This window comes from Arachis ipaensis, chromosome B08, assembly GCF_000816755.2.
Source record: "Arachis ipaensis cultivar K30076 chromosome B08, Araip1.1, whole genome shotgun sequence".
Lineage (NCBI taxonomy): Eukaryota > Viridiplantae > Streptophyta > Magnoliopsida > Fabales > Fabaceae > Arachis > Arachis ipaensis.
The window spans coordinates 120,199,559-120,213,971 of NC_029792.2; the positions used below are offsets into that span (position 1 = coordinate 120,199,559).

Genomic DNA, 14,413 nt, shown 5'->3' on the forward strand with positions numbered 1-14,413 from the left:
TTTTACACTCTAAATTTTAAATTTTAAATTTTAAATTTTAAATTTTAAAATTAGTTAATATTAACTAATTAAAAGTTAATTTTCTATATTTTTTTCATTGTAATGAAAATAAAGAAGTTAACCAAATTAGTATATATACCATTGATGATAAATTTTGTATCTGAGTTCACAAGTCTTAGACTATGTAACTATGTTTATGAGCTTTAATTTGATTCTAGAAGTTTAAAAGGAAACTAAGGACTAATAAAGTAAAAGTAACAAACAAAATATGGTTATACATGGAGATAATGTAAAAAAGTAATTTGAGCGGAAGCATTTATTAAGATCTTAAATTTATATTTGGATTAATTATCATAATGAATTTTGGTTATATTAGAGTTGAATTTTAATATTGGTTCTCTCTTTTTTTTCGTTTTTTAAGACGTTCATCGTAATAACAGTTTTTTAGTGTTTTTGACAATAAAGTAAAAACTGTAAAACCTATCATATGAATAGAGAGGATCATCTTCTTTATATATGTCATTATTTTTAATCTAATGCGTCTATCAAACATTAAGATCAACAAGAAATGTTAGGGGGTCAGCAACTTTTGTGTTTTATAATCATCAATTGGTCATCAATAGTGCTTTTAATGGTGTGAGATTATATCCAATAATGAAAGATCACTCACTTTTCTTTTGATGGTTAAATGCTGGCCACAAAACACAAAAATTACTGCCTCCTAAACTTTCTCAAAATCAACAGGTGAAATTAAATCATCAATAATGATGGTTTCAGTGGCTAAGAGAAGGGGGGGGTTGAATCTTAGCCCCTTTTTTTGCTTGCTAACACTTGCTGGATTCAGAAGAGACTTTTCTGTTTTTAGCTCGTCCCTAGCCACGAGACATTTTCATTTTGTCTCGTCACTTGGCACGAGACATTTTTTTGGTTTTTGCTCCTGTGCAGTAGAAAACAGAAATGGAGTAGGAGAGGAAGAAAATTACACCCAGATATATCCTGGTTCGGCTGCTAAGTGCAGTGCAGCCTACATCCAGTCTCCATCACAACAATGATGGAAATTATTTAGCATGTTTTATGATGCTAAATGCTTGATTTATGAGCAGTTTTAATTGATAATCAAAAACTCATTTGATATCATAAACTAATTTACTGCTCAAACTTTTTCAATCATAAAAAATATCCAAATATTTTTCAAACATTTTTTTGTTTAGGATATCAGAGCAAAACAACATGATAAAAAACATTTGAGTAACAAAACAAGGCAGTTTTAATACATTACACAATTTAAAGGAACTGCCAAAAATAATTCAAAACAGCAACCTAAACAACAATAATGTTATCAAGGTAAGTCAAATGTAATACAACAAACATTTTATCAAGATAAATATTAAATTACAAACTTCAAAGCTTCAAGCATCAACTCAAAACAGCAAGCATCAATCAGATGCATTATTAACATCAAACACATAATAAAATATTGAAGCTTAAAACGAGGGAGGTCATAAATCCAAAACAGGAATTTCATCCCTGTTTTGTTAATTTCAATTTTCAACACTTTCTCCCCCTTTTGGCATCAAGGGGCACTGCAAAATAAATGAAAACAACATAATAAAATATTTATTTTTCACCAAAACACAATGGTCCAGTCAGCACACATGTATTTGAGCACATGACAATCAAAGCTTAACTCGAAATTAATCCACTAACACAGAGTGTTCAAAACAGAGACAGATCAGAACAAAGCAAAATAGGACAACACATTATACAAAGCAAAATAAGTTAATGAAACATAACAGTTTCAATTCAGCCCTTTTTTTTTTTTGTCATCAAGGAGGGACCCTGCAAAGCAATGCAATCCATAATAATTCAAGTATAAAACAAAACGTAATTAATTATTTTAATAATGTTTAGTCATCACAAATATTAATTTAGAGTTTTCCAAACTCATCAAATAATTTATGAATAATTACAATTAGACCACAATAGAAGTTTAAATTATAATAAACCTCCATAATATATAGATAATGCATTTTTAATTTGAGGGATAGATATAAGTATTAAATTTGTGAAATTGTTTTTACAGATGCATATGTGGGGACATGGATCACAATACAGAAAGGGACCTGATTCTCTAAAAGGAACACAACCAACAGCAATGCTAAGGCTTCCATGTTTTTGTTGTGAACAAGGTTGCAAGCACAACATTGAGCACCCAAGGGCAAGGCCCTTGAAGGATTTTAGAACCCTCCAAACACATTACAAGAGGAAGCATGGCATCAAACCCTACATGTGCCGGAAGTGCCGGAAGCCCTTCGCCGTCAAAGGCGACTGGCGGACGCATGAGAAGAACTGCGGCAAGGTTTGGTATTGTTTGTGTGGATCTGACTTCAAGCACAAGAGGTCACTTAAGGATCATATTAGAGCCTTTGGAGATGGACATGGAGCCTTTGGGATTCAGAGCTTGCAAGAATTTGAAGATGAAGCTCCCTCAGAAGCTGAACATGATGGGGAGAGTAGTTCTTTCTGAAATTTAGAGGAATAATTTAACAAAAATCAGGTCATTTCCTAATTAATTAATTATTTCATTCCACATATTTATTTTTTTCCTTTAAATTTGCTTGTTGAATTATATATAATAGATTGTAATTGTATAATGAGTTTTGTAATGTCAAACTTATATTATATAGTTTATAGTCCTAGTTCTCAAAATCGAGTTTACAAGTTTATTAAGAGTTGTTGAATTATGGTTTAGGGTTTAATAAGCTTGTGTTTGTGTCTAGGGTTTGAAAATGAGCAATATAAAAACACCATGATAATGATGATGTTACATTTATTTATGTTGTAATCAATTTATGTAAAGAAGTACAAAAGTTGAATTGCCGCAGTAGTTATATATGTATGTTAAAAGCACATGATCGTAACAATGCTGCTGATGAAGAAGGAAATTGAGGGGAAATGGATAAAACATAGATACACCATGTACTTGGCTACTTAATGCAGCAGCAACATGCCTAGGAAGAGCAAACACAAAATAATAGAACAATAAACTTTTTATGCTTCATATACATAGATAGAGATACCTTGGTTGTTAACTTAAATAAAATAATAGAAATAGAAGTGATAGAGAAGGAAAATGATTTAAATTATGGAGTAAATAAGAATTTTTTGTTAAACCTTTTATTTGAAAATGTGTAGGTAAAGTTGTGTTCTATGAAGCAAAGTCATTTTTTTTTATTTACCGTATTCGTGTGTCGGATATATTTTAGATACAATATTTATCGATATTCGTCTAACACGCATGTTTTTTGTATTCAACCGTGTTTTAATAAAAAATAAATTTTTTTCATACACGTTTGGACACACCTAAATATCATCATATGTCAGCATGTCCAGTCTTATTCTTAATATGTATTCTTGAAATGAGTTTAGAAATAGTATATATTATTAATTATTAAAATAAAAAATATTTTAAATATTTTATATTTTATATGTATGTCGTCTCCTAAGTCTTATAAAAATTTTAAATTTGTGTGTCTACGCGTATTTTATGTTGTACCATATTCTGTATCTATATCAGTATCTGTGTATTATAGATTATGTTGTAGGAGAATATATATATATATATATTTCAAATGTAAACTTAATCTATGATATAAATATATAACTATATCAGTGAGTTTCTAAACTCTAATACATATCTACTGATCTTAGTTCTCAAACGCCTTAAGTAAATAATATATAAAATTTTTAGGTCAAATTGTGATTTGATCTAAGTATGACCTAAAAAGTCAGGAACATAATTAACGCTTTTAATTGGTGGGATATCTAATTAAGTGATAGACTTCTTAGTCTGAGAAAGTTTGAGGTAATAATATATAAAATTCTTAAGTTAGGTTGTAATTTAATTTAAATCTTACACAGAAAAGTTAGGAGAATATCTAAAGTTCTTAATTGTTGGGATATTTAATTAATCGAGTCACTTCTTAGTCTAAGAAGATTTGAAACAATAATATCTAAGATTTTTATATTGGTGAAGTATTCAATTTGGGTCTTACTTAAAAAGAACATGAGAATACCTAAGGTAGCATTTGGTTACAATCCATGTCCCTCTAAGACATGGACATGATAATACATGTCCTCTGTTTTAGTTTGGTGAGACACAAAAATTTGATGGATACAAAAAGACATAGATGGACATAAATACACAAATTTTATATACCACCTTTAAATTGAGACACTAAAACATAGACACAAGACACTGATTTTTTCTTTTTTGTCCTTGAATAATTTTTAAATTTAATTTTAACTCTAATAATGTTTCTTTCTTTTTCTCTCTCTCCCCTTTCCTCTTCCCTCCTCCATGTTCTTTTATCGCTATCCTCTTCTCCCAATCACTCCTCTTTCTGCCACCATCGTTGCTGCCATTTTTTACCACTCATCCAGATCTGTTGCCCATCACTAAAACAATTGCAGTGCCATTGCAATGCAGCTCTCGCGAAATAGTGAAATCGTAGTGTCATCCCAGAGCCATCATCGTCCACCTCTTACGACCCAGAAACTCACAGCGCCGTTGTCATCCACCACTCGTAACACTAGAACACTCGTGCGTCGTGCCTACTCGTCTTCCTCTGTGTTTTGCAACTGTCATTGTCTTCCAACAACTCGCAACCGCCATTGCCTTCTTCTCCCCTTTTATTACCGTTATCCCGTCTCTCTTGTTCTCTTGATTTTTTTTTTTAAATTTTGGTTGATTGTTATTGTGATTACTAGTTTTTTTTTTCTGTTTTTTTTTTTTTGAGATAGATAAATGATTATCGTTAAGAAATTTATTTCACGAATTTTTGTTAATTATAGATGATGATAAATCTGATAGTACGTGGTGATGATGATGGTTGTAAATGATGGTGGTGGTCGTAGATGTTAAGAGTGGTGGTGATAGTAGTGTTACTTATGAGGATAAATTTAATATTTTAATATGAATAAAAATTTGATGTACTATTATGTATATTGTTATCAAACACAATAATAAAAAAATATAATTATATATATTTATGTCTATGTGTTGTACTTTTTAATTTTTGTTCATTTTTTTGTGTCTTTATCATCAAAGAGAACCTAAAATTCTTATATTGTACTACGGTTCAATTTGAGTAAAAAAAATATGATAAAAAAGTTTAATTAAAATTTTTTTTATACATTTATTTTAACCGTAAAACTTTTAAATATTCTTAAGGATTGGATGTAGATATTTTAATCGAATTATTATACATGATGTAATTCTTCTAATTTCTTAAATTCATTTTCATGCTTAACATATATGAGTTAAAAGGTTCCTAGTTACGTTTATATTACAATTTGTTGATATCTCGGCGCCTCTCTAGTAAGATCTGAAGTTCTACAAGGATAATTAGAGACTCTCTTACGATTTGAAGTTTCTTTCAAATAGCGATCTTAAATGTTTACTAACGTATGTTCAAAATATCTACTTGTCTGTTCTTTAAAATTGGAAGTTGTTCTAAATCAATACATCAAAAGATTTCTTAAATTGAATGCTAACATTTTCTACTACATACAAATCATAAAATTTAATAAGCATTCATAGATATTTGATTAAAAAAAATATTAAACACGAGTTAATCCCCTTCTCATGCTTAGTCTTTGTTACCTCCAGTATTTACAACAAGCCAATTTGGTCACTTCCTTATTAAAACTCTTATTTCTCTTATTTCTGATTAATTTGTGCAATATTTCTCACAAAGTTATCACCAATTTTTTTATAAATAAGCTATGGCATTAATTTTTATTGAGGTCATTAGAATCCTGTATAAAAAGATTTTATTATTTATTATGATAAAAAAATATTTAGTTGATTGATTAAGAATTGATTTTAATTTATAATGTCATTATTATTTGTGTTATAAATTTCAGGATTAACATTAATATGTATAGTAATTTGATTTGATTTGAAAAAAACTAACCATTAAGAACAAAATATGAAAGAGACTAAATAAAAAAGAAAATAATCATAATAATTATGAGAGAGATTAGACATCAAATAACTATTGTGAATAATAAAGTATTGATTTGATTATATTTAAAAATAATCAAATATTAAGAATAAGATATAAAAGGAATATAGAAATTTGCAGCTATCCAAAGAAAAAAAAGTATCAAGTCATCAATGGAAATTAATTAGCTACAATAGCTAGTATATATTAGCTTGGTTTTTGATATAAGTAGAAGAACCAAAGTTTAAAGAAAAACAAAAAGAATATTCAGAGACAAAAACACTATACGTTAAAGTAAAATTCTTCTTTATTTTGGTTTCTTTTGATATTTAGTTTTTGTGTCTTCTTAATAAATGAAAAAAGACTTATGATTCATTGAGCTAAAAAAGCCTATGAATGAAAAGGCATAAATTAGGAAAAAAAGCTCATACAGTTTTAGATTGAGTTTGTTATTTGATTCTGTTTGTTCTTGGTGTTTTTGTTTGATCTTGGCGTTGGTTTGTGAAGTACGCATGGAATTATTGTTTTGTTTGTCTTGGCATAGAACCGATTTGGTTCGATTTGTTTTTGTCTTGGTTTTGGTATTGATATTGGTGATTGTAATCTTGAATTGGATATAGTAAAATTCCGTCATCATTTATGGTAGAGACTGAACATAAACTTCATTTCACTTCGAGATTAAATTAGGATATTTGTCGGTGTCATTCTCTTTATTCTTTCTTCTTTTATTTTCTGTAGTTGCAAGAGACTAAAGTCGAAAAATCTTCTGCTTGCTCTGTTTTACACTTCTAACTTTAAAAAAGTATTTTAATTCAAACCTTCTTTTCTCAAGACCTATAAAACCTTCACTTTGCAATATAATTTTTTTTTAAATTATATTTGATAATATTATAATTATTCATGAAATTTGTAATCTTTTAATTAAAAAAATCAAAAGACTGTTTATATTTTGTTGTAGTAAAATAAATTAGACCGTTTTTAATATTAAGTATTATATGACAAATTTTTTTAAAATACACACATCTAACATTTAAAGATTTTCAGTTACTATTTGGTTTTGGTTAAATATTGAACCCACCCCAAATGCAACATACTAAAAAACACATAATTTGTAACTAAAGCCTCAACTACGACTATCCGCACTGCTATGTTTATTTGAAAGGAAAATTGAAGAAAAGAAAAGGGAGAAAAAGAAATGGGAAGAAAAATGATTATTTTTCATTGTTTGGTTGAGAAGAAAAATTAGAAAAAAAGAAAAAGAGATGGAAAAAAATTGGTGGGACCCACTAATTTTTTTCTCTCTAATATTGGAAAGAAAAAGGGAGATGAAACTTATTTTCTCTCTCTATTTTCAATATTACCCTTTCACTTTTTTTAATATATTTTATAATACAAGAGTAAGATTGTCCTTTTATAACATTTCTTTCCTTCTTATTTTCCTTCCATCCAAACACATCTAAAGAAAATAAAAATTCGCTCAATTTCTTTTCTTTTCTTTCTATTTTCTTTCTGTCTATTTCTTTCCTTCCAACCAAACATAGCCTAAGCGGGATGCCTAGACTAAATTTTCTCAAAACCTACTAAAACTTCTCGAGTTAATACTTAAAATGACTCTTGAAATTTGACCCTGATTCAATTTGATCCCTTAATTTCTAAGGCATGACTCAAGTTAGTTCTTCAGTCTATTTTTGTCACTGGAGAGGATTCCGTACGTATGCGGAAGCAATGCATACGCATCCCTCCCACTCGCTCAAACCACTGTGCGAGCCCTAGTTTTTTCCCTCTCTTTCTCAAACAAAATACCAGCAGTAACACTCTCTTCTTCCTCACACCACCATGCAGCCACTTTCTCTCAACACCATCATCAACTTTTTCATCACCATCACTGCGCCGTCGGTCATCCCCTCACTGCTGGCATTCACCCGAACTACCACTCTTAAACCACCACCCTCCTTCTTTTCTTTTCTTTCATTCTCCCTTTCTACCCTCTCTCTTGCAGCCCCTTCTTCCTTCTCTGTGAATCCACCACCGAGCCACTTCTTCTCACCAGCAATCCCTTCTCTCTCCCTTCTTCTTCCATTATTACTATGGATCACCACCGAAGCCTTCTTCTCCTTTCTCTTCTCCTTTAATTCTAGTTAGTTTTCTCATGGTCTCTTTCCTTTCACAAAAATAGGATCAAAATACTCTCTCCCTCTATTTCTTTTCCTCTGTTATGATGACTACCATCGTCCACCCTATACTGTCGCGGCATCTCTCTTGTCCTAGATTATTACCGTAGATCACCATCGAAGCCTTCCTCCTTTCTCTTCTCCTTCAGTTATAACTAAAAAATAGGACCGAAACTCTCTCTCTCTCTCTCTCTCTCTCTCTCTCTCCACCTTGCACCTCCACAGTGTCTCCCCATGCCCCATATAACCAAACAAAGGAAATCTAACAAAAATCTAGAGCAAGAAGAAAAAAATAAAAGAGGATTCAGGGAGAAACATGGCGATGATAGTGAGTGTGTGTTGGCAATGAACGGAGGTGGTGGAGCCGTTGAAGTAAGCTCTGTTAGTGTGATGGTGTCTGGGGTGACCAGTGAGCTTCCCACCCTAATGTGACTTGTGAGAGACTGAGAGTGAGAGAGATTGGGGTGTGTGTGGGTGTGCTTCAAAACTATGAGAGACTAAGCCAGGTGTCAACTAAATGTACCACGACATTTCTCTGTGACAAAAATGGAGTGAATGGATAACTTGAGTCATGCCTTAAAGTTTTAGGATATAAATTGGGTCAACTAAAAATTAAGAGACTAAATTGAGTCGATGGTCAAATTTCAAGAGTTATTTTGAATATTATCTCAAAACTCTTCGGTCTCAAGTCTCAGCGTCACATAAGCTACATTTGTTTTTGAGAACAGGAGAAGATAAGACACTACAAGACACACGCCGAATAGCGGCGGTTTTTTTATGGATTTGCGGCGGTTTTTAACCGCCGCGAAACAAAATTCCAGCGGTTCCAAAAGCGTCCGTCGCCTATTAAGGGGTGGAGATTTGATTTTGCGGCGGTTTTGGAAAACCGCTGGCACAACCGCAGCAAAACCAAGGATTAGCGTCATTTGATTTAGCGGCGGTTTTAAACCGCCACTATTTCAGTTATTGGACTTAAAAAAAATTGCAGCGGTCACAAAACCGCCACAAAATTATGGATGATTTTTTAAAAAAAATTGCAGCGGTTCAAAACCGCCGCAATTTCATATATTTGCTTAAAAAAATTGATTAATTACAATAATTTATACCATTTTTTTTACTATAACCTATTTTCTTTACATCATATTTATTAAATTTGAGATATTAATATAAAAAACACTAAATAAACAATATTAAACTCAAAGATAAATTCAAAATGTTAACTAAAAAATACTTATTTGTAAAATCCAAAAACATGATACTCGAGCACTACTTGTGCACATATTAGCATATATATATATACAGGGAAAAATGAGGTATAAATAAACACTGTTGGAAATTCAAGCAGCATATATAAGTTGGGGAAAGATATAGAAAGGAACCTGCTCCCAATCTACACCAGCATTATTTAAAACTAGAATGCAGATGCTTTACAGTGGTGGAAGTTTTGATTTATGTAGTGACATTAAGTTGTTAGATAAGTTGAGAGCCTTCAAAGCAGGTAACTGACCATAAATTTTGCTAACATCCTGCATAAATATAAATAAAAAAGATACTGAATAATAATTGTTGTCAATCAATATATTTCGCTATACAAAATAAGTAGAAAGAAATTTATATATGATCAATTACTAAATGGAATAGTATCAAACTGTTAATCACTTGTGCTATTTTAAATACTAAATAGGAAAGAGTTGGGAGAAATGAAGAAAATAATGTCTACACCAATAACATATTTCATTTACCTTAGGTAATGGAGCAGGCTTCTCATTAAAACCTTCAATCCAGGGTCTTGTACAGAAAATTCAGGTGACAAACTGAGGAACAAGACTAGAATTCATCACAACAGGAATATTTTGACTGCCCACCAACCAACCTGTAAGTTAATAGCCCAGTTGTGGAGGACAAAAAACAAGACCAACTTACTCTTCTATAACTCTGGCAGGTTCATCTAGTTCAGGTTTGGTTAGGTGCTTTGCATATTTGGATGCTATTTGCTGACGACTACTGTGATCAGGTAAGCCAAAAGGGATCATAGTATCAAACCGGCTAACATGAAAAGAAATAGCAGTTAGAATAAGATTTGATCGGCCATGCAAACAATAGCAAGCTGCAGAGGAACTTGTATTGAAGCTCACCTGATTAATGCAGGATCAAGGTCTTCCTTTCTATTGGTAGCAGCAATCACGACCACTTTCTTATCCTGCTCAAAGCCATCTATCTGCAAAATTGATTCCTTACAACGGTCAAATTCTATTAAAATTTAAACTTTCAGCAAGTTCGACATATGGTTTCAATTAGTTGTTGAACAGATTGCTTAACAAGGGTCTATTCACAGTTATTACTTATCAGGCCATTTACTATCTAATGAAAATTAAGTCAACAGCTTACTTGGAACCACTGCAGATATAATCTCATCACAAACTAAATCCTATAATCAAAACAATAATAAACCTTTTTTCTCTTTGGCCTATTTATTTACATAGATCAATCAAGACTATTTGCTTAAAGGCTGAATACTTGTTAAAGCTCAATGTTAGGACCATATTAGTTACAATTCATTCATGTGAAATTAGTATAAATAGAAGAAATAGGGTAGCGATAAGTGTCTCTAGTCAGTTGGGATCTTTTGGGAGAGATTGGGGATCTACAATTCCCTTATAAGAGTATTTGTAAATTGCAATTCGTCTAGGATTCTTCTTGGCATATTGTCAAGAATTTCTCAAAATATACACGGTTATATATTCTTCTCTTTCTTATTTGTAACAGGGCTAACACACTACCACACAATTTCAAAAGACATAAAGCAGCAGGACATGAGAATAACCTGTCATAACAACACTGACAATATTCTCCTTGTAGCTTCATGCATTTCATTATCCCGAGGAGCAGCAAAAGAATCAATCTGTATCCCAAAAAAGAAGACAAAGTCACAATCAATATGCAAGGTACATAAAAAGAAAACCATTGAGAGAATGAGAGGCACATAGCAACTCCTCAGAAAAATGTCTAGCTTCATTACCTCATCCAGAAATATAATAGCACCATTAGGAAGTTCATTAGGAAGTTCATTTGCAAGTGAAGATATTTTCAAATAAGCTGCAGCTGAATAATTGACCAAGCATTAGGATATTCCGAAACCATTGCAACAATAAAGCTATATGGAAAAGGCTGGAAGTAATAGATTAAAAAAATAGCATACTGCTTGATTGGCAATAACACGAGCACAAGAAGTTTTCCCTGTACCTGAAACCATATAAATGGGCCATAGAGACATCATAACTTGAAGAATGAAAACTAAATACTGTGCCAACATACTAGGAATAATCTTTTTATTGAATTGAGATTCCGATGTCATAGAATAATAACTTGATAGGTGCAATTTTGTTATAAAAAGAGCAAAGGAGCTCTTAATCTGTAGGATCCCATACTAGAAACAATAGTAGTTTGACGGTCATTGGAATATTCAGTAGAAAAAATGCAACTATGTAGCTTCATGTATTATTAATGTACAAACTACACAAAAGGAGCTATGTAAACAGAAAAATGTTCACTACTTTTATTGACTATTTTCCCAAAAAAGCAAAAGCCTTCTTTTTTATAAAAAGACTTGTAAAGAAGGTTCAATTGGGACCATACATCAGATGCAAAGGCTAATTATTACTTAATATTCTCATATCCATCATAAAAATAACTAAGTAATGAAATCTACCTTTGTTTTAATGAAATCAAATATCTCAACATAGGTAAACGCCATCAAATTAGAGGAAGCAAGTAATGAAATCTACCTTTGTTTTAATGAGTATAATATCTCAACACCCTCATGGTGGAGAACAAGTTTATCAAGTGCCAGTACAACATATCCAAGGAAATAACAAATCAATAAAATGTACAATACCCATGTCATTGTTAGTCAGGCAGCAAAATTAAACTTGAAAAGCAAACAAGACATACCATCGATGAAGCAAAGCAATTACTGGGTACAAAAAAATTAGCAAAACCAATTTCAAAGTGCATAGAAAGAAAGTTAGGAGAATATTGGAACAAAATAGAAGCAGTTACCGGTGAATCTGTCCCAGTTTCGGCGACGGTTGTAACTGGTGGCGGCGTGTTTGACGGCGACCTCCTCTCCCCTTTCGGCTCCTCCCAGCGGCGGCGCTATCAATGGCAGCAGCAAAAAACCCTAATGGTGACTGGAACAGGGTGCGACGGCGACGGCCTTGACCCCAATCGACGGCAGCCGCAGCGGCAGAGCAGGACGGTGCGAGAACGGACCTCCTCCTTCTCCCCTGGGTTCATCATCTTCTGCTTCTCCTTCACTCTTCGTCGTTCTTCTCCTTCGTGAGCGCGCGCTCTCCCACTCTTCGCGAACACACCTCTCTCTCTTCGGCTTTAGTGGCGACGACGGCAAGCTCAGTGGTGGCGGCGGTGGCAAGACGCGACGGTGCAGAGCTGCGATGAGGACGACGACGGCGCTGGCTTCGCGGTGAGCTGATGCGGTCTCTCTCTCTCTTCGCAGTTCTTTCTATTGCAGATCTGGCTTTTTGACGGCACAGCAACACAACGGCGGCGGCGAACTCAGCAGCGACGGCCTGCTCACTCATCCCTTTCCTCTCCTTCTCCGTTTCTCCCTCTCCTCTTAACATTTCTTTCTTTCTTTTTTTATTTGTTGAAGCTGCTGAGTGCTGAGCGTTGTGTTTTTGGGAAAGGGGAATTAAAATATCGCAAAAAAGAAAAATTAGGTTAGCAGCGTTTTTTTTTAAAATTTGTGGCAAAACCAAATCATCTAGCTGCTCTTCCCGCATTCGTAACTGAAACTGCTGGAAAATCATCAGATGGCGACCATTGTCAAAATAGCTGCTAATTGTCCGTCACTATCTTCCGTTTTTGTGGTAGTGAGACATAGAGAATAAGACATGAAGGACAGAGACACATAATTTAGTGTTCTTGTATTCTGTTTGATGATAAAGTAGAACAAATTTTAAAAATCTAATTTATTCTTATTTTTTTATTCAAAAAATTTGAAAAAATATAATAATAAAAAATATAATTATAAAAAATTAACAAGAATAATAAAAAAAAATATAAAAAATAAGTTGTGTCTCTTTTTAGTGTCTTTGTGTCCTTTCTGTCAGGATAAACACAAAATACAATAATTCAGTATCTTTGGACATAATGTCTCTGTTCATGACTCATTTATCAAACACAATTTTGTGTCTCTATATCTCTGTCTTAGTGTCCCGTCCCTATAAACAAACACAACCATACCTACGTTGAGTTCTGACCCCAAAATTCATTTAGCACTTCCTCCGTTTCTTCTCTTATTTCTTCTATTTTTATTCATATTTTCTCCTCCAGACTACAATTTAGATATTGAAACGGTTGGGTTTGAAAAGATTAAGAAAGAGAGTTAAGAGCGAGTAAGTGAGTTAGTTAGGCGATTAGTAGGGAATTAAGCATAAACGGAGAGAATAAGTTTGAAAGAAAGGTGTTTGAATGTTTGATCATTTGGGTACATTTGCTCTAACTCGTTTTCTAATTAGTGTACACATTGCCATTAGTCCTTCAGCAATAACACAATATTACTTCCAGAGTTCCAGTTCTTAAAACCAATTCTGACAAATAAGGCTATTATAAGCAGTTTTCAATTTTTTTTTCCCTATGATATGCTTTATTCCCTTCCAAAACCAAATAAAAAAAAAATTGTTTGAAGGTATCCCGAGTTAATAAGCTAAATTCATAGTTTTATATTTGGGAGTTATTTTCATCACAGTGTTGTTATGAAATTGAATATGAATAGACATGGATGTTTGAATGCATGCACACACTTGAAATATGTACGAACCAAAGCAACGCCACCTATTTGACTATTTCATCTCCCTCCTTATAAGTTATATCAATCACACTACACTGTGGTCTCTTGATTCATTTCAATGTTATTCTTCTTAATGGCTCTTTGCAGGGGGGAGAGCCTGATCTGAGGAGGTTGACAATGCAGTTGATGCAAACCAGTTATCTATGGCTATTGAAGCAAATGCAAATTGACTATAGAGAGAACAGACAAGGAGTCTTTCCTTTCTTTCTCAAATTCTTTATTTGGCAAATTATTTGGTGCCTTTATATTGGACATGGAATTTATCGAATTTTCCTTTTAAGGTAAGTATGAAATATTTAAAATTATTTATTTTTATATTTTTAAATTAAATATTAATTTTTAATTTTTTTATAAATTAACTA

General features: G+C 32.5%; 2 protein-coding genes and 1 long non-coding RNA gene across 3 annotated transcripts in view; 1 reads left to right on the forward strand and 2 right to left on the reverse strand.

Moving 5' to 3' along the window:
* LOC107611963 (zinc finger protein WIP2-like) overlaps positions 1-2,608 on the forward strand; it is a 5,767-nt gene extending 3,159 nt beyond the window's left edge. Inside the window, exon 2 of the mRNA XM_016313823.2 lies at positions 2,084-2,608. Coding sequence (XP_016169309.1) covers positions 2,084-2,527 — 444 coding nt within the window. The 3' untranslated portion in view covers positions 2,528-2,608. The remainder of the gene's footprint in view (positions 1-2,083) is intronic.
* LOC110266074 lies at positions 9,383-10,096 on the reverse strand. The gene is made up of 2 exons (XR_002352982.1): positions 9,922-10,096; positions 9,383-9,705 (listed from the first exon to the last, which is right to left on the reverse strand). It is a non-coding gene; the product is annotated as an uncharacterized LOC110266074 (long non-coding RNA).
* Positions 10,099-12,822, reverse strand: LOC107612021. Its single transcript, XM_021108337.1, has 7 exons — positions 12,553-12,822; positions 12,239-12,465; positions 11,379-11,422; positions 11,199-11,281; positions 11,019-11,081; positions 10,315-10,397; positions 10,099-10,225 (listed from the first exon to the last, which is right to left on the reverse strand). The coding sequence occupies exons 1-7, from the start codon at positions 12,820-12,822 to the stop codon at positions 10,099-10,101; spliced, it is 897 nt and encodes a 298-aa protein (XP_020963996.1).